The sequence below is a fragment of the Pyrus communis genome, chromosome 16 (genome assembly GCF_041283825.1).
Source record: "Pyrus communis isolate YQ-2024b chromosome 16, ASM4128382v1, whole genome shotgun sequence".
NCBI lineage: Eukaryota > Viridiplantae > Streptophyta > Magnoliopsida > Rosales > Rosaceae > Pyrus > Pyrus communis.
Window position 1 is genome coordinate 27,670,158 of NC_142580.1, and position 26,052 is coordinate 27,696,209.

Below are 26,052 nucleotides of genomic sequence, written 5' to 3' on the forward strand. Positions count from 1 at the left end.
GTGTCTGAAGGGTTTTCTAGGAATCCATGATCTTTTTTTACCTTCTAAAATTTTAAGTACCACTATCTCGATGCCTACTTAAGACCATATATCGATTTCTTCAGTTTATAAACCAATTTTTCCTTTCTTTCTTCTATGAACCCATCTGGTTGTTTCGTATAAATACTTTCATCCAAATCGCCATTCAAGAAATTCTTATTTTAACGTCCATTCGGTGTAGAATCAAATCAAAGTGTGTGACAATGGCCATGATTATTCTGAATGCATCTTTAGTTGATACATGACTGAACATTTCTTTGTAATCAACCCTTTTCCTCTAAGTTAATCCCTTTACCATGAGCCTTGCTTTATATCTTTCTATATTCCCATTATCCTTCATAGTTTTGAAAACCGATTTAGAACCTATTATTCACTTGGTTCCACCAATTCCCATACTTTATTCTTCTTTATTGATGACAATTCAAACTTAGGTTCTATCCATTTGCTTGCTTTCAGACTCGAGATGGCTTGTTTGAAAGTCCCAGGAACATCGAACTCTGATAAATTAAAATTCTGCCAAATACACAAAATTTGATGAGAATGTTGACTTTCTTACCCTATTTGATTTCCTCAAAATGGTCTGCCAAAACTTTTTGTTTGCTGTGATGGTGTTTAAAATGGTGGGTTCTTTCTAATTTAAGATGAAATGATCAATTGCATTGTTCGGTATACTGGGTTTGCATATATATATATATATATATATATATATATATATATATATATTTTGGCTGAGTTTGTATATATGTGTATATTTTTGCTTGATCTGATATACAGCTTTAGCATTATTTGTTCTTGTTGGTACATTTTCTATCCTCATTCGCAAAATCCACATTGATTATTTTTGTGTGAATTTAATTTCTTTTGGGAAAAATTGTGATGGGTTGCTTTGTTGTGGATGGGTTTTCATAACCATGCTTTTTAATCCGACACTGCACCAAACGCTTCACTAAGCTAGTCCAGTTTAGTCTAGTCTAAGCCAGTCCAACTTAGTCCCTACAGCTAGTCCAATCCGAGACAGTCCCGTGCAACAAACGCACCCTAAATTTGTTGTGACCTACAAATTTCATCACTCGAAAGCTATCTGAATAACATTAGCTGAAGAAGAGAACAAAACTCGAGAAATTGGGACGGCTATCAAGATAGAGGGAACTGGATTTGCTACGAGGGCTCTGCATTTGCCACGTCATCACTTATACCATTAGCCTCTCCATCTCTCCTCTCTCTCCCCCCCCCCCCTCTCTCTCTCTCTTGTCTCTCTCTCCCTCTCTCTCTCTCATTTCTCTCTCATTTATATGACATAATTGACTGTCACATCATAAAAAATATAGGTTTGATTTTGCCATGTCATGACTTAACGAATTTTTTATCTGATATAAGAAATTGAAATAAATGATAATTAATGTATGAGATTGAAATGTTTTAAAGATGTTGTATGATGTTACAATTACAACCAAACTTGAAGGGATAAAATGTAATTTACCCCAAAATATAAACACAATAAAGATAAGTTTAGAATGTAACACTTCATCCATTCCTTAAGCTTATTCATGTGGAGCTGTTGAGTTTCATAACATTTAACACTGAGTAATAAAGAGCATACAACGTCATACTCATCCTCTCATAAATTTTTCCTAATCCATAACAAGCTCGAAACTATTACATTAACTTAGGGTAGGGATTATTATGGGTTTGAAATTATTACGTTAACTGAGAATAAGAAGTTTCAAACTCGGGACGTATAAGCAGAAACCTAACCGCCAATTTAGTAGGATGGGTAAACTGCCATTTGACCCCTTGAACTATTGCTCCAGTTGAAATTGATCATCTAAACTATTTTTTTGGTAAATTAACCCCCTAAACTATTTAAAATCAACCAATTGACCCTTGTTAGTAGATTTCATCCACTATTTGGTCAAATTCAAAGAGAAATTAGCCTTTCCTTCATCATTTCTTACTTGTCAAATATAACCATGAATGAACTTATGACATTTGAAAACAAAATAATGTGTAATAACGATGTGAGATGATCCGTTATGTAAACATTTGGTTTTTTTATGTTTTCTCATTATGCTATATGTTTTTTAATTATTCTGTGTCCATGTGTCAAAATTTTATTGGCGGTTATAGCTAATAAGTAATAATTGATAATGAAATGACTAATTTGCCCTTGAATTTGACGGAATTGATTTCGCAATCTAACGACAAGGAGTTAATTAACTGATTTTAAATAGTTCAGGGGGCTAATTTACCAAAAAAATAATGTAGGGGTCAATTTCAACTAGGATGATAATTCAAGGGGTCAAACCTTAATTTACCCTTATTAGGATATATGGCTCAATATGCTACACATTTTGTCAATTTAGAAACCAATCACCCTAAATCCTAAACTGATGTTGTAATTTACCTCACTTTAAAAACTCAACAAAAGTCCATATAAATCTTTTCTCTCCGAGTGAGAGTCTTTCTCCCTTATTAAGAGTATTTCTCACCTTTTTGTGTGAGGCTTTCATATTTGAGCAAATCCGATGGTGGCGACCCTAGCTTCAGCCGAGGTCGGTCACCGTTCCTCCCCACTCTTTCCTACTCCACTTTTCCTTGCTTCTATGTTTTCCCTCCTGCTTTTTATCCCAATCTATTATGTTCCTCTTACCCCCACTGGTATCCCTCCTCCTTGTTGATCCTTTTTCTAATTCTCAACCACGAATACTATTGAGGTTGTGCGTAGAGCTCCGATGTTTCCACGGGCTCGAGTGTTTCCTACACCGCCACTTTCACTTTGTTGTCTGCTAGATGAAGCAGGCTTCTCTTGTTTAGTTGCCGGTTGTCCTTACTTTGTGGTTGTGCTTAGGAAGCAGAACAAAGTCAGATGTTGCGACTATTGAGGCGTTGCTTGGCTGTGAACAAAGTCACTAGTTTTCTCTTCATTGATGGTTTCCTTTCAACTACCTAGGGTGTGTGAACCTTAAAGTTGTTAATATTTGTTTTTCGGTGTCGCTGGCGATCTATAGGGTTTAAGCCGGAAGGCTGTCCTAGATCTGATGGTGATACATTCCGGTGATGACCCAACTCTTACCCTATGCTATTAAGACATGAACGTTGAAGACATAAGATGGAGTAGTCGGAAAGAAAAGTTATCCTTTCTAAACCCTACATAATCACACGTGTTTAGACGGTTTTATGCTGTATTGCGATCCATAAGTGTACAGCGACATTCTCTTTAAATTACACTAATCTCCCAAAAGAAGATTCAAATTTGAGTGTGAGGAGGCAGGCACACTGTTGTTTACAACTAATCTAACACACATACTAGAAACTATTTGATTGGATTGTAATAGAATCTCCTAAATGGGAATGCAGTTAACCCGAAAAGGAAAACAAAAACTGTCACTGTAACTAACATGGAATGAGCAAAGTGAGATGGAGATCCTAAGTTCCAAAGCTCATGCAGGAAAGGAAAAAAAAAGGTTATCGCATAGCGCAGTTACGCACAAAATGACATCAACAATTGGTAATGAAATGCACTAAACTCGGTGCAGAACGTATGCCCTCAACAGAATTAAAAGATTATACCAACATTTTGCTTTCGCTAGTTGAGACACCAGGGTTGTGACTGCTGACAAACACCCGATAGCCTCGGAAAACATCAGAAGAAGGCACTATTCAATTTTGGTGTGATTTGGTAGTGTCATTGCAACTTCTTGTTATTCTCGTTCTTCTAAGTTGTTTTTGTTTCTTAGCACATTCTCAGTCTTCTAGTTGAGAGATAACGCTGAGAAACACCTGGTAGCCTTGGCGCATATCGGAAAAAAGGCAGTACTCATTCTTGGCATGGTATGTTGCCATCAAGCCTGCACATGCATAACAGGAATGAATCAGAACATCATCGACTCGGGTATAATAACCGATCAACTCCCAGGAAGAACAAACTATTATGCATTAAATAAACTAGGTTTCCTTCTTTTGAACCCAGCTTCCCTTGTTCTCTCATCCTCTCACAACTGACAGCCCATAGGCAAGTTCTCAATTATATGTAAGTTTTGTGAGCTAAATCCAAAAGGCTAACAGAAATAGCATTGTACCGTAGCCAGCAGTTTGAACATCGAATCCTTCATCCTAGCACACAACAAATTGATATAATTCAGAGAATGAGTACTCAAGGAAAACTAGAAGAGAAGAAAAAGTAAAAAAAGGGCTTGGAATAAGGAAAAATTATTGCACCTGCAGTTCTCGAATGAGAGGTAAACTTCCAGTAATTGAGTACGGTTTTACATGACCAACAACCTCTTCAGTAGCTTTACACAATACATGAAATCCACGGGAGTTGAGATCGCAAGCAACTCCGGACATTGCCTCATCAAAACTTAATGTAAGGCTGTAGAGAGACGAAAAATGTAAATACACTTTCTTTCTTCTTTTAATAATTAACTTGCCAAAAATATTTGTCTTGTTTTGCTTTTGTTTGTTTATTTATTTATTATTTATTTAAGAGAAATATTTGATGGTAGCTAAGCTAAAAAAACAAACATCTTGAGAGAGACAGAGAGTACCTTCCCCTTAGGTTTTCATCTGGTAAGATATACTTTGAAACCGGACCTCGTGACTCTACGTTTCCTATGTTTTCGTTAATGTCATCCACATATTCTTGAAGCTTTTTCATAACATCCTTAACGCTGTAACAGGTTAAAAGTGTTTGCGTGTTAAAAATGGAGAATGGGGCAGAGATAAAATCTTTACAACAAACCTTTAGGATATGGAAATTCACAAAAGAAAGCCAGTTGCTTACTTGTAGAAGGGAGTTAACCTGCAAACAACAAAAATTAATAAGAAAAATCCTAGAAAAGAAAAAGATTAAAGAAAAATCCTCGATGAGATATTCCTTCTCCTACAACCAAGAAAATAAATATCACTACTACAGAAAAGCCTCAAACAAGTCACTGAGAATATTAACCTGACATCTCCCGAAATTGTGCACTCAGCTGGAATTTGATTTATTCCACCAACTGGATCTGAAACCAAAACGAGGTCAGTGTAATCCATGATTCTCCAACATTTTTCACCACAAGCTTGAAACCAGAAACTTACAACTCCATTGTGTTGGCTTCATGGTTGATGGTGTAGCAAATCCATAGACCTCTTCCTTGGGATGGGGAGGAAAATCTCTATAGAACCGCAACTGGATATCTTTCAGTGCTTCCATAGCTAGCTCCAAAGGGTTTATAGCCTACAGATATTCAACATCAATAAGATAAATAAGTACAAAGAGGACGTAATACCATTGTGATTCACGATACAAATGTTCAATTGTCCAAGAAGACATAAGTTCAGGCTCTGGAATGCTCCAAACAAGTTTTATTGTAACGAAATATAGGAGCGATTTGTAGATAAGAAAAAAAATTTAATTGTGAACCAAGATAACTCCTTAGCTTCTTTGGCTGCAAGTCCAACAAATGCTTTTTACCAATTAAAGAGAAAAGGCTAGAATTTGCTATGACGAAATGTGCTTCAACATTCATAAAAACCCCACACCAGATATCAACTTCCCTACCCAGAATAGTTCAGAAGCAGCGACTGAAATCCTATATTGCACTTTATCAAAGAGCATATTTACTATTATCAAAGAAAATCTTTATGCCTTCTCTTATTACTACCTCATCCCAAAAGTGTTGGGTGGTTTTGCTCCTGTAATAAATCACACAACAGTAAAATAACATCCCTGATTTGTATTATATTGACCATGACCCCTTTGAAAATACTATATCCAGCTCATAGTGTCCAGCTCAGTTAGTATTTTCACCATTGATCCCCAACCCTAAACATCATATTAATCGAACTTAAGAATTTTATGCCAGGCGGGACTATGACCATGGTAGCTGCAGTGGAGTAGGCAGCGGGATATACATCTAAACCAATGGTTCAATAGTAAGTAGATTAAGTACTGAAATGTCACTTCAAATGGTGTACAGGACACAGTGGCATACCTTGTGTGCCAAACCACTGTGAAAAAGCTTCCCAGTCACATGAAGCTTCCAAGGTATCATACCACCAGTACCAATGCAAGGTTGTTTATCTGCTGTGTCAATCCAAAACCTGAGTTGAACGCCAACATGAATCAGCATGACATTTCTTGGTTATCCTGTTTTACAAAAAATGAAAATTACTTACAGAGGACCATCCTTTAGCCTACTGAGTAGCCCATCCTTTACGAGCGCATCCACACCAACTCCTGAAATGGCAGAATTCTCTTCATTTGCTATAAAGACTGCAACCACAGTTGAATTCAATTTTGGCTTTGTCTCTGCCAGCCTTCTCATGAGCTCAGTTACAAGTGCAACATGACCCAAGCAATCAGTAGTTCCACGGCCACGAAGTTTATCTCCATCGATGCTCAATGAGAATGGATCAAATTCCTGCAAATACAAGAATCAAATTTGATGCACAATGAATCATCACTAACCCACCAAAATTGAGAAAAGGAAAGAATGATCATTATTGCATTTTAACTACTGCCCAATGTTGATCCATTATTCTGTACACAACACCAATGAAAAACTCATACTCCTGTAATAAAAGACTAACTTGCATCTGAAACTGTATTTTCAAAACGTAAGATGTGAAGCGTAATAAAATTTAATTGGCCACAGTTATGAGATTTCAGCTTGTCTTGAACCAAAGCTTACTGTCAAATGACGTAAGCTGAAGGATCTTAAAGAAAAAGAGGGTAAAAAAAATCTGGTTAATGGTTATAATCAATTTCAGATGCATCACGCTAAAATGGTAATATATTACCAGCTGATTCCAGTTGGGATCATAACTAGATAAGTAGTTAGCAAAATAGAAGGAAGGACAAGCTAGCAGAAATTAGACCATAGTTATTAATATATGGACAAAGGAAACCATACAGTGGGTTTTGTTAAAAAAAAAAAAGAAGAAGCCCGAAAACCATCTGTGGGTTTGTAGAATTTTCAAATCAGCAGAGTTCAACTCGAATTGGATTATCAATTTATTTATGGATAGGAATCAATTTTGAACAACATAAATCTAAAGGCAGCAAATTACCAAATTATAGTATCTAACTTCTCATAACATAAGGACGAAAGCCCCCAAAATAAACGATTTATGCAGGGTAAATTTGTCAACTGAACAAACTTGTTCGGGTTTCAAATTGATTGGACTTAGTTTAATTCACCAGAAAGAATCATGATTGGGATTTTGACTGCAACATTAAAAGGATAGAAGACTTCAGTAGTTAAAACATTTGGATTAGGCTTAATATGAGTAATCAGAAAACCAAGAAAACTGCTGTTATTCAATCACAAAAAGATGGAGAAATCAAAAGATTAGTTTTGGGATAAATCCCAAAGGATAAAGCAAAACATATGTTTTTGGGAAAATCCAAGTGAAGAAACATAACTAAAATCTATAAAGGCAGAGCTGTTCCAAATCAACAAAAAGAGAATCGAAACTCGGCAAATATTGATTGGAATTAAGCTAACACTAAACAGATAATCCTCCAAACAACTAACACAACCGCTAATCACTCAAAAGCCAAAACAAGTAAAAGCTCTAATCAGTTCAAACAAACCCCATAACAGAAATGCCAAAACAATCAGCCTACGAAGATAATCGACAAAAAATAAAAACACAAAATTGGGTTGAACAGCTTGTAACATATTGAACATAAAGTTGTCACTCTCTAACGTTCTACACTATAGATAGAATCCAATCCAATCCAATCCAATCCAATCCAGTCCAATCCAATCCAATCCAATTCAATCCAATCCCAGATAGCAAACACAGACCAAATTAAAGCCGAAAATCGAATGAAAGAAACAAACCCAGTCATTGGGATTAGCAGTGACGACGTCCATGTGACAGCCAACGAAGGACAAGATCTTCCCAGGAACAGTTCCCGGGTACTCCACAATAACGTTGCCTCTGCCGGGGAAGTAGGTCACGTGTTTGATCACCAAGGGCCCACCGCCTGTGGTGGTGCTATGGGGAAGCAGGGAATCAAGGACGTGCTTGACGGCTCGGTCCTCTTGAGGGATCAGCTCAGGTGGGTTGTTCTGGAGATACTTGGACTCCCCAATAAGCTTCGAGAGAAGGGATACGAAGGACTCCTTGTCCAGGTCGCCTACTATTTTGTTCACGTCGGTGGAGGAAGCCATGGCTGCCGGCGAAATCAGAATATTTCTTTTCCTGTGGGTTTTGGGTTTCTCGGGTCGTGGTGGAGAGAGAGAGAGAGAGGAGTGTGGCTGAAGTCGGGAATTCCGAAAAAAGGTAGACTTACGACTTCTACGAAAATATGGAAAACTAACCATAACCCCTCAAAATCTTTCCTTTTAATCATCGAGACAAAATTTTTCAATAATACCCAAAATGAGCATGGAAAAGAAGACAAGGAAATAGGCATCTTAGAGATATCACATGCAAAGCAAAAAAAAAAAAAAAAAGACAAATAAGTCAGACTATGTTTCAGAAACAATGCTGATAATTTCAACAACAGTAAAAGATGACAAGTACCAAGGAGATGCCCATACCATATATTTGTAAAGATTTTAATTTTTCAGAGTACTCACTCAATCTATATAAGAGGAATTCCATTCATTGTAAAAACACACATCAACACTTCAACATCTCAACACCTGAACACCATACTTTCATATACTCACACCATCTTCATCCGGAGCCTTCATAGCATCCTTGTAAACACTTCCTTGTAAACACTTTCTTGTAAACAATTATCTTTGTAAACATTATGTATATCAATAAAAGTTCAAGTGTACATATTCAAGTAATCTCCAAGTCTTAAGTAAGTTTTCTTTTCCTTCTTTAGTGTGTTTGTTTAAATAGACTTCTAGTCCAAAACAAGGAAACACTATTGTAATTATATTATTAACCTGCTAAACTGACGATCATACTTTGTTCGAACATTCTATTATAGTTGAATGATTGCCATACAAATAACTGGACATTAACCAGGGTACTTCTGAGTTCTTCGTACCTCTAAGTTTAGCCATTAAGGCCTTATACTTGCATTGTGAGTAACCACCATTCTGAAACATGTCAAGTTCTATGTGCAAGGTTTTATGTCTAGTTGTTATAATGGTCATCCGACTATTTAACCGGTCTTGCTTTCTGAATTTGGTATCAGAGCCAAGTTTAGCGTTTTAATAGTATAATTATAATAGTAAAGTACATTAAGGACATAAGTCATTAACACAACTGATATCACACTTATTTATTTTGTATGAACAACATTTATTATTGTCCTTGTAGACCTTGTCAACCACAACCACCAGATATTTATTGTCTCAGACACCCAACTATAATTAGCAAAAAGAGAAGATTTGCATATATATCCAAAAGAATTAGCAATACTTTGAAGAAGCAAAAGTTTTATCTTAGTTATCTTGAACATCCTTCATTTATTAGTAAATATAATAACACAGAATGCAGCATAAAGTTTTAGAAGCAAAAAGAGTAACAAATCAAGTTTTAGAGACATTAAGAGAAGAAAGAGAGTTTCTAGTAACTTTGGAGAAAGGTAAATTGTAGTTTATGATAGATTATCTTAATTTAAAAATTAGTGAACCTCAAAAAAGAAAAATAACCTTAGACCGTTTGTTATTTTCCATTGAGAAAGCATAATCATAATTTGCGTAGTGAAGATAATCCACAAGCCAATAGTATAGTAGATCTAATTATTAGTCAAGCAGAAAATATAAAATTAGAAAATAATAATCATAATCATTTGTCAAACCAGTTGTTAGAGCATTTTCAGAAAAATTTCATAAAAACAATTATACAAAATTTAGATTATATTACATCGCAGTTAGAAGACAATAATAAATGTGACAACCCGTCCCGAATTATTTGTACCGTAGGTGCAAAAAGATTGAAATGCCCTTGGACGTTAATTGGTGTTGTGAGGTGTTGTTTAGTTGTTTTTGGTGGTTAACTCTACAGGACACACACACACACACACCCATACCACACTCCCGTGACTCTCTCTCTCTCTCTTCTCTCTCGGACTTCATTCCATTTCCTTTGCAAGCATACGGACGAATTTCAAAACCAATCTTTCACGCACGGATCGACGTCTAGAAGGTAAGATTCAAATCCTTGCAAGCTCCTGAGTTCATCCATACCATTTGTGAGACTTGAAACCTTCGAAAACCTCGAGAACCCTAACCTCAGCTTTTAGGAGTTTTTAAGGTCATAGGGAGCTTTTGGAGGTCCTCACGAAGCTCGGAGAAGAAAGTTGAAGTGTTTTGGACGTCGGGAAGCCCAGTTTCAGTGAGTTACAGGTTTGGCCAGAATATCGTGGGTTTCTCCAACGAGATTCCGTTGGTTTTAGAGCTTTAAAGTGGCAAGGTTTTGTTTTACTCGTTGTAAGCTTCAATTTGGTACCAATTTCATGGAATTTGGTTGAGAAATGAAGAAGATATGAAGTTTTGAAAATTTTCCAGTTTCCGGCGAGAATTCGAGTTGTAGACGGCGACGGACGGCAGCGGCCGGCGAGACTTACTGGAGAAGACGGTGAATATTCTGTCAACTTTGACGGAAGATTCCTAACGGCAGTTAACGGTGTCAGGTTAGTTTTGACGGAACATGCTTGCTTTTGGATAGAATATTCTCTAACGCCGTTAGGGATTCCGTCCGTGTGCTAGGCACATGCCTGCGTGTGGCCGGCGTGTGGGGCCGCGTGAGACCTCAGAAAATTATTTTAAAAATATGGAGATGTTCGTGAGGTTGAGTAGATCACGTTGGTGTATCCAAAACTAATTTCAACAATCCAATAGTCAAACTTGTTTGTATATGCTTCAAGATCGCATATACTAAAAATCGTAAAAAACAAACATTCAGTGATCAAGTAACAGGACAAAACTTTTCGACGGTTATCAACGAAAATTCACGATTTAACGGTTATTTTAACTCCGATTTTAATGATTTTTTACAGCTACACTTCTTGACCCTATATGAATACAATGAATGAACTCAATCTTCAATTTAAAATATTTACACTAGTGGATACCACAAAATCTTATGTTATACTTAACGAAAGTATGAAAAAACTCTTAAGTGCTAGTGAATCTATCATTTTGATAGGATATGCATTTTACGAAACTAATTTCAATGATCCAATCGTCAAACTTGTGTGTATATGCTTTGAGATTGCATATGCTAAAAATCGTAAAAAACAAACATTTAGAGATCAAGTAACAGGACAAAATTTTTCGACGGTTATCAATGAAAAATCACGATTTAACAGTTATTTTAACTTCGATTTTGATGATTTTTTGCAGCTACACTCCTTGACCCTATATGAATACAAATGAACTCGATCTTCAATTTAAAATATTTACACTAGTGGATACCACAAAATCTTATGTTATACTTAATGAACGTAAGAATAAACTCTTAAGTGTTAGTGAATCTATTTTTTTTATGGGATATGCATTCTACGAAACTAGTTTCAACGATCCAATCGTCAAACATGTTTGTATATAATTTGAGATTGCATACGCCAAAAATTGCAAAAAATAAACATTCAGATATCAAGTAACGGGACAAAACTTTTTGATAATTATCAACGAAAAATCACAATTTAACGGTTATTTTAACTCCGATTTTGATGATTTTTTTTACAGCTACACTCCCTGACCCTATATGAATACAAGGAATGAATTCGATCTTCAATTTAAAATATTTACACTAGTGGATACCAGAAAATCTTATGTCATGATGATCGATGAAAATTGAGGATTTTGTAAAAGGAGTAACATGCAAGCTTTGAGTTCCATTGGCAAGGTTTAAACTTTTGAGAAAGGCTTCACAAGCTTGAAAACAAAAAATCTTTCATTTTGCATATCCTTGCACATTTAATATTTTGTAATAGACTAGTAGTGTATGGATGTTTGTTTATTAGGCTCTTATTTTTTAGTGTAGATGTAGTACTTAAACGACAAATGTGTTTTAATGTTTTGAAGTAATATTTATGTGGCAATATGTGGTATGTCCAAATTTAAGAAAAAAATATATATTTTTCTTAACAGGTCATAACGAGTCACAACGGGTCCTATAAATACCTAAACCATTCCTCACAAAATTTTCACCATTCCTACCATTTCAATTCTCATATTTTCCTTCCTCTTTCAAAACTCTATCCTTCAATTTTTTTTAATAATTTTGAAATGGCCTCTTCTGCAATGAAAGGTAGGGCTTGGACCCGAAAAGAAGATGAAGCTCTTTGCAAGGCTTATAGATGGGTGTCGGAAGATAGTGTGAGGGGGGAATTCTCAAACAAATGACGGTGTTTGGACTCGTGTGTCCAAAAAATACTTAAAGTTCTATGAAGGCACCACTCCAGTGAATATTCGAAACCACGAGAGTTGTTTTTCAAGATGGAAGAAACATCTTCAGCCAAGTTTGATCAAATGACATCAAGCATTGTTAGCAACCGCAAGTAGACATGAAGGCGACGCTAATTACTACGACGAAGTAAGTGTTTTCACAATTTATTTTAAATATTTAATTATATTACATTTAATTTCATAAATTAATTTCCTTTAATTTTTTTCTAGGTACGCGAAGCGGAGGAATTGTATATGGAGAGCAGCTTGAAACCCTTTCAGTTTCACAGTTGTTGGGAAATTTGTAAAGGGTGGGTGTTATTTGAAGATCCACCAAAGAGAGCTCCTACGCCGGTGTTCGAAATTGCATCCTCAGCTGTAGATATGGATGAAGATGGATCTCCAACCATTCAACGAAAAAGGGTAGAAAATCCGTCTTCGGGTGAAGGTTCCATACCTAAGGCTATGGAACGAAACAAGGCGCGAAATTTGAAGGTTGAAGGAAAAGGGCAAGGCAAATGATAATTATGCCGCTCAACATGAAGTGGTGGCCTCATTGCGATTATTGGCGGAGTAAAATGCCCTTGAGGTCAAAGAAATGAAGCGTAGGCATGAAGAACGGGCAAAACAAATACAAGAAGAGATGGATGATAAGAATATGGAAAGGAACACTTCGAATTACACTCCAATGAGTAAGGTCAATATTGATAGAAAAAAAAAAAATTATGAGTCGACGACAGTTGTTTACCTCTGACTGTACTCCTACAATAGCAGATGATGAAGATGATGTTGATTATGGATATTAAATTTAAGTTGTTTTAGTTTTTAAATTTAAGTTAATGTTGTTTTCGAATTTAATTTGTAGTTTTTAAATTTAATTTGTCGTTTTTAAATTTTAGTTGTAATTTTTAAATATAAGTTGTTTGTAGTTTTTAAATTTAAATAATAAATTATGTTTGGCCCTTTGGCCCTCGGTTGGAGACGGTTTTTTGTGGCAGGGCTAAAACGAGCCATCTGGCCCTCGGTTGGAGACGGAGGCAAATATGGCCCTGTACTGTTCATTAAAATATTAATATCTTGGAGAATCTTGGAGGGCCAGAGGGCTAAAATGAGCCCTCTGGCCAGCCCTCGGTTGGAGATGGCCTAACGTGACCTGTACAGCTGAATCTAGAGCTCAAATCCACATCTCAACAACTATACCTGCACACGAGTCGGAACCACCTAAAGTGGTCTGTACGACAGGCTAGGTGTAAATAAATACGCTCAAGTGCTACGATCACGTGAAGGCTGTGCGAAGTATCACAAGTCACCTACGAGTCGGAACGACCTAATGTGGTATGTATGACAGGCTGGCACCTACCTTGGATTCAATGTGAGCGTGTGGTGCGGGAAGTGAACGATCACGTAAAGGATGTGCCCTAACTCTAGGCGAGAGTACTAACATCAGGGTGCAGGTTTATGAGCTCTCAATGCATCTCACATAACCACTAATTCACAACCATAATCTATAAACTTACCTGGTACTTACTTGTGCATCCGCAGCACCAATCATAAATATTTGCAACTACTAACGCATAATTAAATAGGCAGGCACTTTGCATGCCATTTTAAAACATATAAACATTCAATTTCATTTTCTGGGAAAACTCTCAAGTATATAGGTATATACGGAAAACCAAAAGCCCACTCACTGGTACGTGGAAAGGTCGTAGCCCCCGAGCCTCGACTGACTGCGCTCGTCCTCAAGATAGGTCTCACCTATATGCGAAACAACTATAGAAACGTCAATTTAATGCACATAACCAAAACTAGGTAATAACTTCTCATACAATGCTCAAATGGGATGTTTGAATATACTAACGTGATCTACTCAACCTCACGAGCTTCCCTATGTTTTTAAAATAATTTTCTAAGGTCTCACGCACAGGCACGTGCCTGGCACATTGACGAAATCCCTAACGGCGTTAGGGAATATTCCGTCCAAAAGCAAGCATATTCCGTTAAAACTAACTTGACGCCGTTAACTGCCGTTAGGAATATTCCGTCAGAGTTGACGGAATATTCGTCGTCTTCTTCGATGATCCTCACCAGAGCCGCCGCCGGCCACCGGTCGCCGGCTGTCTTGCCGAAAACTGGGAAAATTTTCAAATCTTCATATCTTCTTCATTTCTCAACCAAATTCATACCAAAATGAAGCTTACAATGAGTAGAACAAAACCTTACCACTTTAAAGCCCCAAAAATGCTGGAATCTTACCGGAGAAATCTCGCAAAAATCCGGCCAACCTTAGAACTTGCTATCCTAACGTCCAAAATCCTTCAAACTTGTTCCCCGAGCTTCGTGAGAAGATTCTAAAGCTCCCTATAACCTCAAAACTCGATGAAACCTCCGCGATCACGAGTGCATGAACAGTGCATGAAAACTGGGTTCTTGAGTTCTCGGGTTTTCGAGGGTTTCAAGTTCTAAAAATGGTATGGATGAACTCAGGAGCTTGCAAGGAGTTCGAATCTTACCTTCTAGACATTGATCTGTGTGTGAAAGGTTAGTTTTGAAGTTCGTCTGTACACTTGCAAGGGAAATGGAAGAAAATCCGAGAGAAAGAAGAGAAAGGGAGTCACGGGGAAAAAGGGATGCGTGTGTGTGAGTGTGGTCCAAATGGCAGCCCACCAACCAAAACAAATCAAACAACCTGCAACGGTAATTAGCGTCTAGGGGCAAAATCATCTTTTCCCACTAATGCTACAAATAATTCAGGACGGGCTGTCACACCTGTCGTACATAAGTCCGTTGACGCAGTATGTGACTTTTGGTGCCTTTCCTTGCAGGACATCGTTGAACACTAGGGAGTGGGCAATGACGTTGAGGTCATTTTGAGGTCCCGGAACCCTGAAAAAGGCGTGCCAAATCCATGTATCAAAAGGTGCCACTACCTCCAAAATGATACTTTTTGCTCCTTTTTTGTCCCCATAAGCGCCTTGCCATGCACTTGGATAGTTTTTCCACGTCCAGTGCATACAATCAATGCTTCTAATCATCCCAGGAAAACCACGCATCTTGGCCTTCTTCAGAAGCCTTTGCAAATTCATGTTTGTAGGTTTCTGGAGGTACTCTACGGTAGATAAATTCGATTGCTCCGCAAAACCTCATCAGGGACTTAAGAATGGTTGATTTCCCCATCCTCGTTATCTCATCCACTTGGTCTGCAGATACTCCATATGCAAGCATCCGCAAGGCAGCAGTAATTTTTTGCTGAGGAAGGAGACCCATAGCACCAAAAGCATCATTCTTTTGCACAAAGTAAGAATCATGGTTGCAAACAGCAATCATGATTTTGTTGAACAAATGTCGTTCCATTCTAAAACAACGTCTAAAGTACATATCAAAGAATGCACTATTACGAACAAAATAATCGTCCAAGAGTTCCGTACCTCATCGTTGCCTGCTTCTATCAAGGTTTCTGGAACGGCTGGGCTTGCAGATCTGAGCCACAACTTGGATGACTTGACAGGAATGTGAGGTTCTGCCCATTCTTGCTTCGTCATCTCTCCTTCTACACTACTCATCCTCTTCCCTCTCATTTTTTACCACCTGGAGATTGAACATTCCTTTTGATTGGTTAAACAATTCTTCCTCTTTCGGATTGAGTTCCCACATTATCCTTGAGGAAGAAGAAGACATCGTAAGAAGGAAGCAGAAACTATGAATAATGATAGAGATCTTGAGAAAATTAGTGTGAGATTTGTGAGGATAGATGGTGGATTGTACAGAGGATTCAGAAAGGATTAGGTTGTAGATAATACCATGTGGCATACTGTCATTCGTTCAAAATATGATGGAAATCTATCCTCAAATATTGTAATCATATTATGACACGTGGCGCGACGTGCTTGGTTAATAATCTTATCAGAAATCCATCACCAATAATTGTATTTTCGGATAATAACACGTGACATGCCGTCATTTGTTAAAAATCTGATAGAAATCTATCCTCAAAGATTGTAAACAAATTATGACACGTGACACGACGTGATTGGTTAACAACCTTATCAGAAATTCATCACCAATAATTATATTTTCGGATAATAACATGTGACGCAACGAATACGATTAAAAATTTTATCGGAAATCCTTCCCCAATAATTGTCTTTTCGGATGGTATGATAAGTGGCGTAACGAGAACGATTAAAATCTTATCCGAAATTACAATTAAAATTATTTTGTATTATTTTATAAAAAAAAAATATTAATATTTTATTGCCTATTGCCAGGGCTATTGAAGTTCAACGATAGAGATATAAAAGATGATTACTGTTCAATAAAAATAATTACTGTTCACTAATGAATAGCATAATATATTAGCTGTGGAGGTTTCATAAGCTGGAACTGCTCTAAGAAGACGAAAAACCAAAACATTGGACTAATATTATATCATCGAACGAATCCATCGACAATTACGGGATCTCACTCTCTCAGAAGTGTCAGACCTGCTCACATCAATTTGTCACCATCTCTCGACCCCAATACGGCGTCGTCCGGGATACCGTCCGCTCAGTAGAGGTAGATGGGGTTGTTTAAGAGGATTGTGGGGTTACTAGGGTTTGCCAAGGACGACGGACACGAAGGCAAAGACAACGATGAGGAAGAAGACAACGATAACCACGCCCAGAACCGGGACCACTTCCAAGAAACTGGGCTTCCCCTCAAAGGCTTTAGCGTTCCAGTCCAGGTCGCCGTTGACCGTAATCTGCCCGGCCCCGTCCTCGTTCCTTGTCGTTCCGGCGACGGCGGTGTCCAGGTACCTCGATTTCCATTGATTGATTGAATGGTTTTGGAAGAGTCGTAATTTTGCAGTGTTAGGTCAAAATTTGGAGAATTTTTTGTTTCAATTGCTTGGTTTCTGTGGCTTTAGTCTTTTATTGTGAATTGCTTTGCTGCCACTGTTAAGTAAGATGTGGCAATGTTGTAATGTGGCGGGTACATGACTCACGGATGAGCCGAATTTAGAGCAAAACCAGTTACCGGTGGAAATTGAGAGACTCGGGGTAGTGTGGGTAGGAATTTGTTTCATTTAGAATGTTCGGAAAAAAGTTTGTTTACCATACGTCTGGACGAGGGACTTTTGAAGTCCTTGGAACTTTAGACCCAACAACAACAACAGCAAAGCCTTATCCCACTAAGTGGGGTGGGCTATATGAATCCTAGAATGTAATTGCGCTTCGTTTTGTTCCATTCTATGCCTTCTTCTAGTTCCAAGTAGTCAAAGTCTTCCTAGGTCTCCCTCTACGCCTTTGGTCTTGAGCCTCTGTCTCATAATCCTTGGACTACTCATGCACAACAATTCTGCTACTAAAACATTAGAAATGCACTAGAAAGACACATTGAACGAGGAGTTTCAAAATAACAACTTGAAAGCTGTCGTAGTAATCTCAAATGTAATGCATCTAGTCATTTTCAAGTCCCTCCATCTGATTTTTGTGTGCATATAGTCATTTTCAAATGTGCAATAATGTTGAGAGGTTGCGCAACATGACAATTGATAGCATGTAGGTGATTGAAGAATCTTACATTATAGAAAGTTAGAAACGAAACGGTTGTTAGGGTGAGCTGTGTGCACATTCATCTTTAATGGTGATTCTCCCTCGTTTGGAATAATCAAGTGTTAGGCTATACAATTAGAACTCTGGTATTCTTTTGGAAGCAGTTGTGTTTGTGGAGGCAGACAGGGGATCATTGTTCACTCGTGGGACTTCTCTGTAGACGGCTTTTCATCTCTTTTTCTTGTAGGAGTGATCTATTTGTACTTGGAACTGTTTTGTTCTGCCTATAGCTTTCCTTAGAGTATCACAGTATCCCTGAAGCAGAAAGTTGAGCATCCCTCATATTCTCCTGTTGAGTCAGCATTTCTTCTGCTCGCTAAAAAGCATGAGAATATTGGAATGAAGATTTTTCTTCTGTTTGTAGGATATTATTATTTTTCCTTGTTCACCCAGTGTAGTTTAAACTATGTTAGTTTTATTTCATACCCTGGATTAGGTTATATTGCACAAAATCCTGAAACAATGCAAATTTGTGTTAGGTAGATCCACTGATGGACTTCAAATCTTTGGATATCTGGACTTAATTTTGCTGCCTTTATATTTGAAACTATAACCACTTAATAGTTCTAGCAAAACCGCAGTTATTATTTCATTAATAGTTCACTCATCTTTTGGATTAATAAAATTGGACAACGTGATGGTTCTTCCATTGGACTTGATTCCCTCTGTAGTGAGATACACTCACTCTAAATTATTTTTAAGATTTTGTGGTTGGTTGATTGACTGATTGCACAGAGTTTAGTTTAGTTTATGCAGTCGTAGTTAGAGTCTGTATCATTCTATTTGTTATTATTGTAGGTGTTGGCTATGCTGTAGGACAGGGAGATGAAAATGAAATACTGTCAGAAGTCTGGAGATGATCCAGATGCTATTATAGTATTTTTCTGGAAATTTTGTTTTCCTTCTTGTAACAACACTTTATGGATTTTTCGTTGTTATGTTTGTTTGAGCTCTTTGGATCATTTTTATCTCCATGGCCGGAGCGAAGGAAGTAACATTGCTCATCTCCTATTATCTCTGCGTCCAGGGTCTAAGATGGCATGCAAAGCGACTCAGAATAGACGAAGATGGAGATGTAGCAGATGAGTTCCTTGACGAGGTCTTCCCAGGGATGTCAATCAGTACAGAAAATAATTGGGCGTTACCAAGGTTTGAAGTGAAACACAATACGAAGCCAGCTAAAGTGAAGACTCAGGCCTTGCATGATGGGAATATCCGACAGTGCGTGGAATACCAGGGTAGATCGCAGTGGAGATGAAGACTCCTATAACAGGTTATCAAGTCTGGGGGTTTTCGATTAATTTTCGTGGTCTGTTAACTTTTTGAATGAATTTGTCAACCGTGTTCTGGTGTGGTTAAGAAATGCGGAAGACCACATCCCATTGTATTAAATACCTAAGGTTTATGGTATGAAAATTGTATCCTTGAAAGGTTTTGGGTTGTACTGTTGGTTGGCAACAAAGTATCTTGGACCTGTGTTTGTGGACTTGCATGTAGGAGTCGAATGTATACATTTATAATTCAGTAATATACGCAGGTAGTGGAAATGCTAATTCTGTGTTCCTGTGTTTTCTGTGATCAACATCGATACACAGTTTCATTCATTCTTTGTGGTATTATCCCTTCTGTCTTCTGAACATTCCTGTTTATTTTTGTTGCTTGATCATTTATCTTCTGACTCATTCATTCAATTCAAGACGAGGAATTAAGAAGGTTTTGCACAGGAAGAAAATGGGCGTATGAAAATCATTTTCCTAGTAGAAATTTCTTGGTAAAGGCGGGTTTCCGGCCTCACTTCGGGCTTCAATTTCTCCTTCAAAGCTGTATTTCTCTTTCTCCAGCCTTTGCGTGGATCATTGCCAGTAATTTTATTAGACTTGGGAGCTGTGGGATAGTTTTTAATGTACATTTTACATTGTAAGACCGATTTCAGGTTTTGTTTTTTAGGATTGTATTACTTTGTCGGACATCTTGTTCACTGTAATTTGTATTTTGTTTTTGGTGCTTTAGTGTCGGTTGTCATTAGCAGATGATTTTCTCAGGAGTCGTAAGAGTCTGTTTGGTACTCTACTTGAATCTAACATTTTAAACTCAAAAACAATTTTCAAGTTTTAGGCCTTAAAAACTTGTTTGGTAGGATTACTTTAAAAAACTGAACTCAAGAGCAATTCAAAAATATAGTATATTCTCTAAAAACATAAAAAGTGAGTGTTTTAGAGTTTTTAAACTTAAACTCACTTCTTTCTTTTCTTTCCCTCCTCCCCTCTCACTCCAAATCCATCTCTCATTTCTTCTTCTCTCCTCTTTTATTTTTTTTTATTTTTTTATTTTTTATTTTTAACCTTTTTCGTTTATCCTCCAATCCGCTATTTTCATTCCCTCGTTTCTTTCTCTCACTCCTCTTCCTCTCTATCTCGTACGGTCCTCTCTCTTCTTTCTCTTTCCTTTAATCATCTCTTATTTTCTTTCCTCCTCTCTCCTCTTTCTCCCTCTCCTGCGACCCCCTCTTTCTAGATTTCTTTGTCAAGTTTAAGTCGTAAGATTTAAAAATTTTAAATTGCAAACTAATCAAGTTTTTGAGTCTTTAAAAAAATTGTTTTCAAGAAATGTTGAGATATGATAAAAAAATTCAAATAGGATACCAAACATGCCCTTAATAATAAGCGTGGGCATGGTTCGGTTTGGTGCGGTTTTGAGTGAAACCGAAACCAAAATCGAAAATCTTTGCAGTTTGGTTCGGTACGGTTTTGAAGCTAAAATCGAAATGAAACCAACCGTTTGGTTCGGTTTGGTGCAGTTTCAAACAGTTTCGATTTGGTTTCAAACCATTTACATACAAAATGCAAAAAATTCTCTTTATCTTCCTCTTTCTCTCCCCCCTTCCCCCCTCTCTCAACACCATTAGTATTTTTAAGAAAAAATATACAATTTAAAACCTTATTTCAAACATTGTCAAACATTTCCTGGATGTAAACTATCAAATATTCACATTCACAATTGGGCAGTTTCAAAGAATCAAAGGAAGAATTAGAAGAGGAAATTTAAAATCACGAGTTCAACAAGCAAAGCTATTTCTAGGTGCGTACAAGTGCATCAAATGTAGAAACGCTGTTGAAGGTACAGCAAGAAACGTAGAAAACTAATGCAGAGATATTTGTGGAAATGACGATCTTTCATTCCTTCATTTGTTGTATATATAGATACATGTCTATCAACTATACAAAGAGTTGTAACGGGATTTTAAAACACCCATCATAATATGATAATGTTGGATTAAATATGCTTTTATTTAAATATTTTAAATATATTTATGTTTTGTTTTATTACAAACATTGAATATAAAACGTAAATTGTTATTAACTTTATTATATGATGTTGATCATTAAATCACTAGAAACGTGAGAAAGCTTCTCGCCTTAGAGATGGGATTCCTTCTCTGAATAGAGAAAAAGATCTATTTACATTTTTTTTTTATTCCGTTGTGAGTTGGACGTTTTGTTTTCTTCTGCATTGATTCATTGCAGTTTTCTTTCCCCTAAATCATTTAACCCCGCAACGTCTATTTCGTCCCCTTATATATATTGATCCCCTATACAAAGGAAGAAAAAGGGAAAAACAATAGCGTATGTGTTTTTCTTAAAATTGAGTTCTAAAGCAACATATAGAAAGGGTGTGAGTTCGAAGGTTCTTCCACTGTGAGTTCATGGGGATGACGTGATATTTGTGAACTGCTTGCACACTTTGGGCAGAGCAGTGAAACGTCTTAAAGAGAGCGACTTAGTCCGCGACTCATCCCAAGAATCATTCATCACTCAAGGCTTTTACATTTTTCGGGTAACTTCGCTCCTTTCTATTTCAGTTTACAACAATTTTAAGACGTATTCAATCTGCCATGCATTATAAGGCAAACTCTGTTTCTCAGGCAAATCTTGTTGAAAAGCAACTGATTGCAATGATATCAGAAATCAACATAGTTGATGGATCCGAGGGATGGTGGGTGGACACTGGCGCTTCTCGCCACGTTTGCTATGATCGTTCCCTATTCAAGACCTATTATGCGACTGAGGGAAGAAAGGCGTTGTTGGGTGATTCGCACTCAACTGATGTTGCTGGTACTGGAAAGGTGGAGTTGAAGTTCATCTCTGGAAAAACCATGATACTGAAAGATGTGATGCATAGTCCAGCAAGAAGAATCTGGTCTTAGGCTTTCTTCTCAACAAGGCTAGATTCACTCAAACCATTGGAGCAAATACGTATACTTTCACTAAAAATGGGGTTTTATGGGAAAGGGATATGCTACTGATGAGATGTTTAAATTGAATGTTGATGCTAATGAAATGTCTACTTCTACTTACATATTGTCTTCTTTTAATACTTGGCATGCTAGACTTTGTCATGTTAACAAACGCTTGGTTAAGAACATGAGTAAGTTAGGTTTTTTACCTAACTTATCATTGAATGATTTTGAAAAATGTGAATATTGTAGTCAAGCTAAAATCACTAGAACTTCGCATAAATTTGTCAATAGAGAATCTGAACCACTTGACTTAATTCATTCTGATATATGTGAATTTGATAGAGTGTTAACTAGAAATGGAAAACGTTATTTTATTACCTTTATTGATGATTGTTCGAATTATTGTTTTGTCTATCTTATGAAAAATAAAAGTGAAGCTATTGACATGTTCAAAACTTTCTTGACTGAAGTTGAAAATCAATTTAATCGTAAGATTAAAAGATTTCGTAGTGATAGAGGACAAGAATATGAATCTACTGAATTTGTTAATTTGTTTAAGTCTCATGTAATTAATCATGAAACTACTACTCCTTATTCTCCTGAAATGAATGGTAAAGCAGAAAGAAAAAATCGAAATCTTTGTGAATTGATTGTTGCTACTTTACTTAGTTATGGAGTTGCTTCTTATTGGTGGGGTGAAATTGTGTTGACTGTTTGTTATGTGTTAAATAGAATCCCTAACTCAAAAACAAATATTTCTCTTTACGAAATTTGGAGAAATAAGAAACCAAATGTGTTGTATTTCAGAACTTGGGGTTGTTTAGCTTATGTTCGTAAACTTGATCCAAAAAGATTGAAAGTGGCTAGTAGAGCATATGAATGTGTTTTTATTGGTTATGCATGTAATAGCAAAGCATATAGATTTTATGATTTGAAAAACCATGTCATAATTGAGTCACTTGATGCTGATTTTTATGAGAATAAATTTCCTTTTAATCTTCGAAATAGTGGGGGTTCTAATTCTTCTAAAATTTATGAACCTACTGCTGTAAAACATAGTCAATCTGCATTAGAACCTAGGAAAAGTAAAAGAGCTCGAATAGTCAAAGATTTTGGGCCTGATTTTCATGTATATAACTTACAAGAAGATCCTAATACAGTTCAAGAAGCCTTAACTTCTTTAGATGCAAATTTGTGGCAAGAAGCTATAAATGATGAAATGGACTCCCTGGAGTCAAATCAAACTTGGCACTTGGTGGATCTTCCACTTGGTTGGAAAACAATAGGTTGCAAAATGGATTCTTAAAAGAAAATTAAAACTTGACAGTTCAGTTGAAAATTTTAAAGCCCAACTTGTTGCCAAAGGCTATCGACAAAGAGAAAATGTAGATTTCTTTGATACTTATTCACCTGTGACTAGAATAACTTCTATTCGTGTATTGTTTGCTTTAGCTTCTATTCATGATCTTGTTGTGCACCAAATGGATGTTAAAACAACTTTCTTAAATGGTGAATTAAAAGAAGAAATATATATGGATCAACTAGAGGGTTTTATTATTCCAGGACAAGAAAATAAAGTTTATAAGTTTGATAAGTCACTTTATGGATTGAAATAGGCTCCTAAACAATGGCATGCGAAATTTGATAGATTGGTTACTTCGAATGGTTTTAAAATAAATGAAAGTGACAAATGCATCTATTATAAGTCTGAAAATAATATATGCACTATAAGATGCCTATATGTGGATGATTTGCTCAGTTTTGGTTCGAATATTCATGTTGTGAATAATGTCAAATCTTTGTTATGTGCTAATTTTGATATGAAAGACTTGGGTGAAGCTAGTGTAATACTTGGTTTGAAAATAACTAGGTCCGAACATGGGTTTTCTTTAGATCAATCTCACAACCTAGAAATTTTTTTAAGAAAGTATAATTATTTTGATTGTAAACCAGCATGTACTCCTTATGATCCTAGTGTAAAATTGTTCAAGAACACTGGTGACAATGTTAAACAATCTGAGTATGCGAGCATTATTGGTAGTCTTCGTTATGTTATTGATTACACTAGGCTTGATACATCTTATGTTGTAGGAGTTTTATTTAGGTTTACTAGCAGACCCAGTTTTGGAGCATTGGCATGCTATAGAGAGGCTTATGAGATACCTTAAAGGGACGATAAATTTCAGATTACACTATGAGAAGTTTCCCGCTATCCTAGAAGGTTACAGGGACGCTGATTGGAATACCCTTTCAGATGACTCTAAAGCCACTAGTGGATATATTTTTAGTATTGGTGGCGAGGTTGTGTCATGGAAGTCGAAGAAACAGACTATCTTGGCTCTGTCTACTATGGAATCAGAATTAATAGTGCTAGCTACGGCAAGCGAAGAAGTAGGTTGGTTGAGAAACCTACTGGCAGATACCCTTTTATAGGATAAACCGATTCCAGCAGTTTTGATCCATTGTGATAGCACATCGGCAATAGTTAAAATGCAAAATCGTTATTATAATGGGAAAAGGCGACAAATACGCCGTAAGCATAGCACTGTAAAAGATTACCTCTCTAAATGAGCTATAAGAGTGGATCATATACGGTCTGAAGAAAACTTAGCTGATCCTTTGACGAAAGGACTAGCACAAGAAAAGATTTGGAAAACCTCGAAAGGGATGGGACTAAAGTCCTTAGAAAATTAAGTCATTTGTGATAGCAACCCAACGTATAGATTGGAGATCCCAAGAAATAGGTTCAAAGGGTAATAACAAGTCACAAGTGATATAAGTGAAGTCTTACTAATTTTAATTTGGAATATTATTCCATGTCCATCCCTAAGAAGCATGACATGCTGAAGTGTTTTTAGGTTGAGATTTTTTTTTCTCTTAGTAAGATCTATACTCTATATTGAGTGGGATATCTAGTTGTAGGAATATCCTTGATAGTCTTACCTATGTGAATGTGGAGGTGAGACCGCTTCCTATGAAATCTTGGGCAAATTTTTAGAGCGTTCACTATATTGGGATACAAGCACACGGCCGTAATGTGTTGGTTTTTTAAACTTCACCTTAATAAAGTTATGTGTGTGGTGTTGTCAGAGATAGAGTTCAAAACTATAAGTTACTCTAGTATAATCTGGATCACTAACACTATGTACAGGTTCAAGTTGAGAAACATCTTTACTTATGCATAGCTTTATGATATGTTGCTTGATATATAGTTTTTAAATAAAAACAAGTGGGGGATTGTTGGATTAAATATGTTTTTATTTAAATATTTTGAATATATTTATGTTTTGTTTTATTACAAACATTGAATATAAAACGTAAATTGTTCTTAACCTTATAAATTGTTATTAACTTTATTATATGATGCTGATCATTAAATCACTAGAAACGTGAGAAAGCTTCTCGCCTTAAAGATGGGATTCCTTCTCTGAATAGAGAAGAAGATCAAGTCTATTTACATAATTTTTTTACTTCGTTGTGATTTGGATGTTTTGATTTTGTCCGTTTTATTTTCTTCTGCATTGATTCCTTGCGTTTTTCTTTCCCCTAAATCATTTAACCCCACAATGTCTATTTCGTCCCCTTATATATATTGACCCCCTGTACGAAGGAAGAAAAAGGGAAAAACAATAGCGTATGTGTTTGTCTTAAAATTGGGTTCTAAAGCAACATATAGAAAGGGTGTGAGTTCGAAGGTTCTTCCACTATGCAAGGAATAACCTTATCAGAAGAAGGTTATGGGCTGTTTTATCTTGGGGATGACATGGTGTTTGTGAACTACTTGCACACTTTGGGCAGAGCCGCGAAATGTCTTAAAAAGAGG

At 36.6% G+C, this 26,052-nt stretch overlaps 2 protein-coding genes across 2 annotated transcripts; one reads left to right on the top strand and one right to left on the bottom strand.

The window, feature by feature from the left end:
- Window positions 1-3,492: 3,492 nt before the first annotated feature.
- LOC137731108 (acetylornithine deacetylase) lies at window positions 3,493-8,475 on the bottom strand. The gene is made up of 10 exons (XM_068470190.2): window positions 7,875-8,475; window positions 6,202-6,446; window positions 6,018-6,126; window positions 5,122-5,260; window positions 4,988-5,045; window positions 4,823-4,840; window positions 4,587-4,709; window positions 4,258-4,411; window positions 4,119-4,152; window positions 3,493-3,887 (listed from the first exon to the last, which is right to left on the bottom strand). The coding sequence occupies exons 1-10, from the start codon at window positions 8,358-8,360 to the stop codon at window positions 3,784-3,786; spliced, it is 1,470 nt and encodes a 489-aa protein (XP_068326291.2). The 5' UTR covers window positions 8,361-8,475; the 3' UTR covers window positions 3,493-3,783.
- Window positions 8,476-16,774: 8,299 nt separating this feature from the next.
- Window positions 16,775-19,545, top strand: LOC137731737 (uncharacterized). The gene is made up of 2 exons (XM_068470929.2): window positions 16,775-17,190; window positions 19,020-19,545. The coding sequence occupies exons 1-2, from the start codon at window positions 16,957-16,959 to the stop codon at window positions 19,248-19,250; spliced, it is 465 nt and encodes a 154-aa protein (XP_068327030.2). The 5' UTR covers window positions 16,775-16,956; the 3' UTR covers window positions 19,251-19,545.
- Window positions 19,546-26,052: the final 6,507 nt, after the last annotated feature.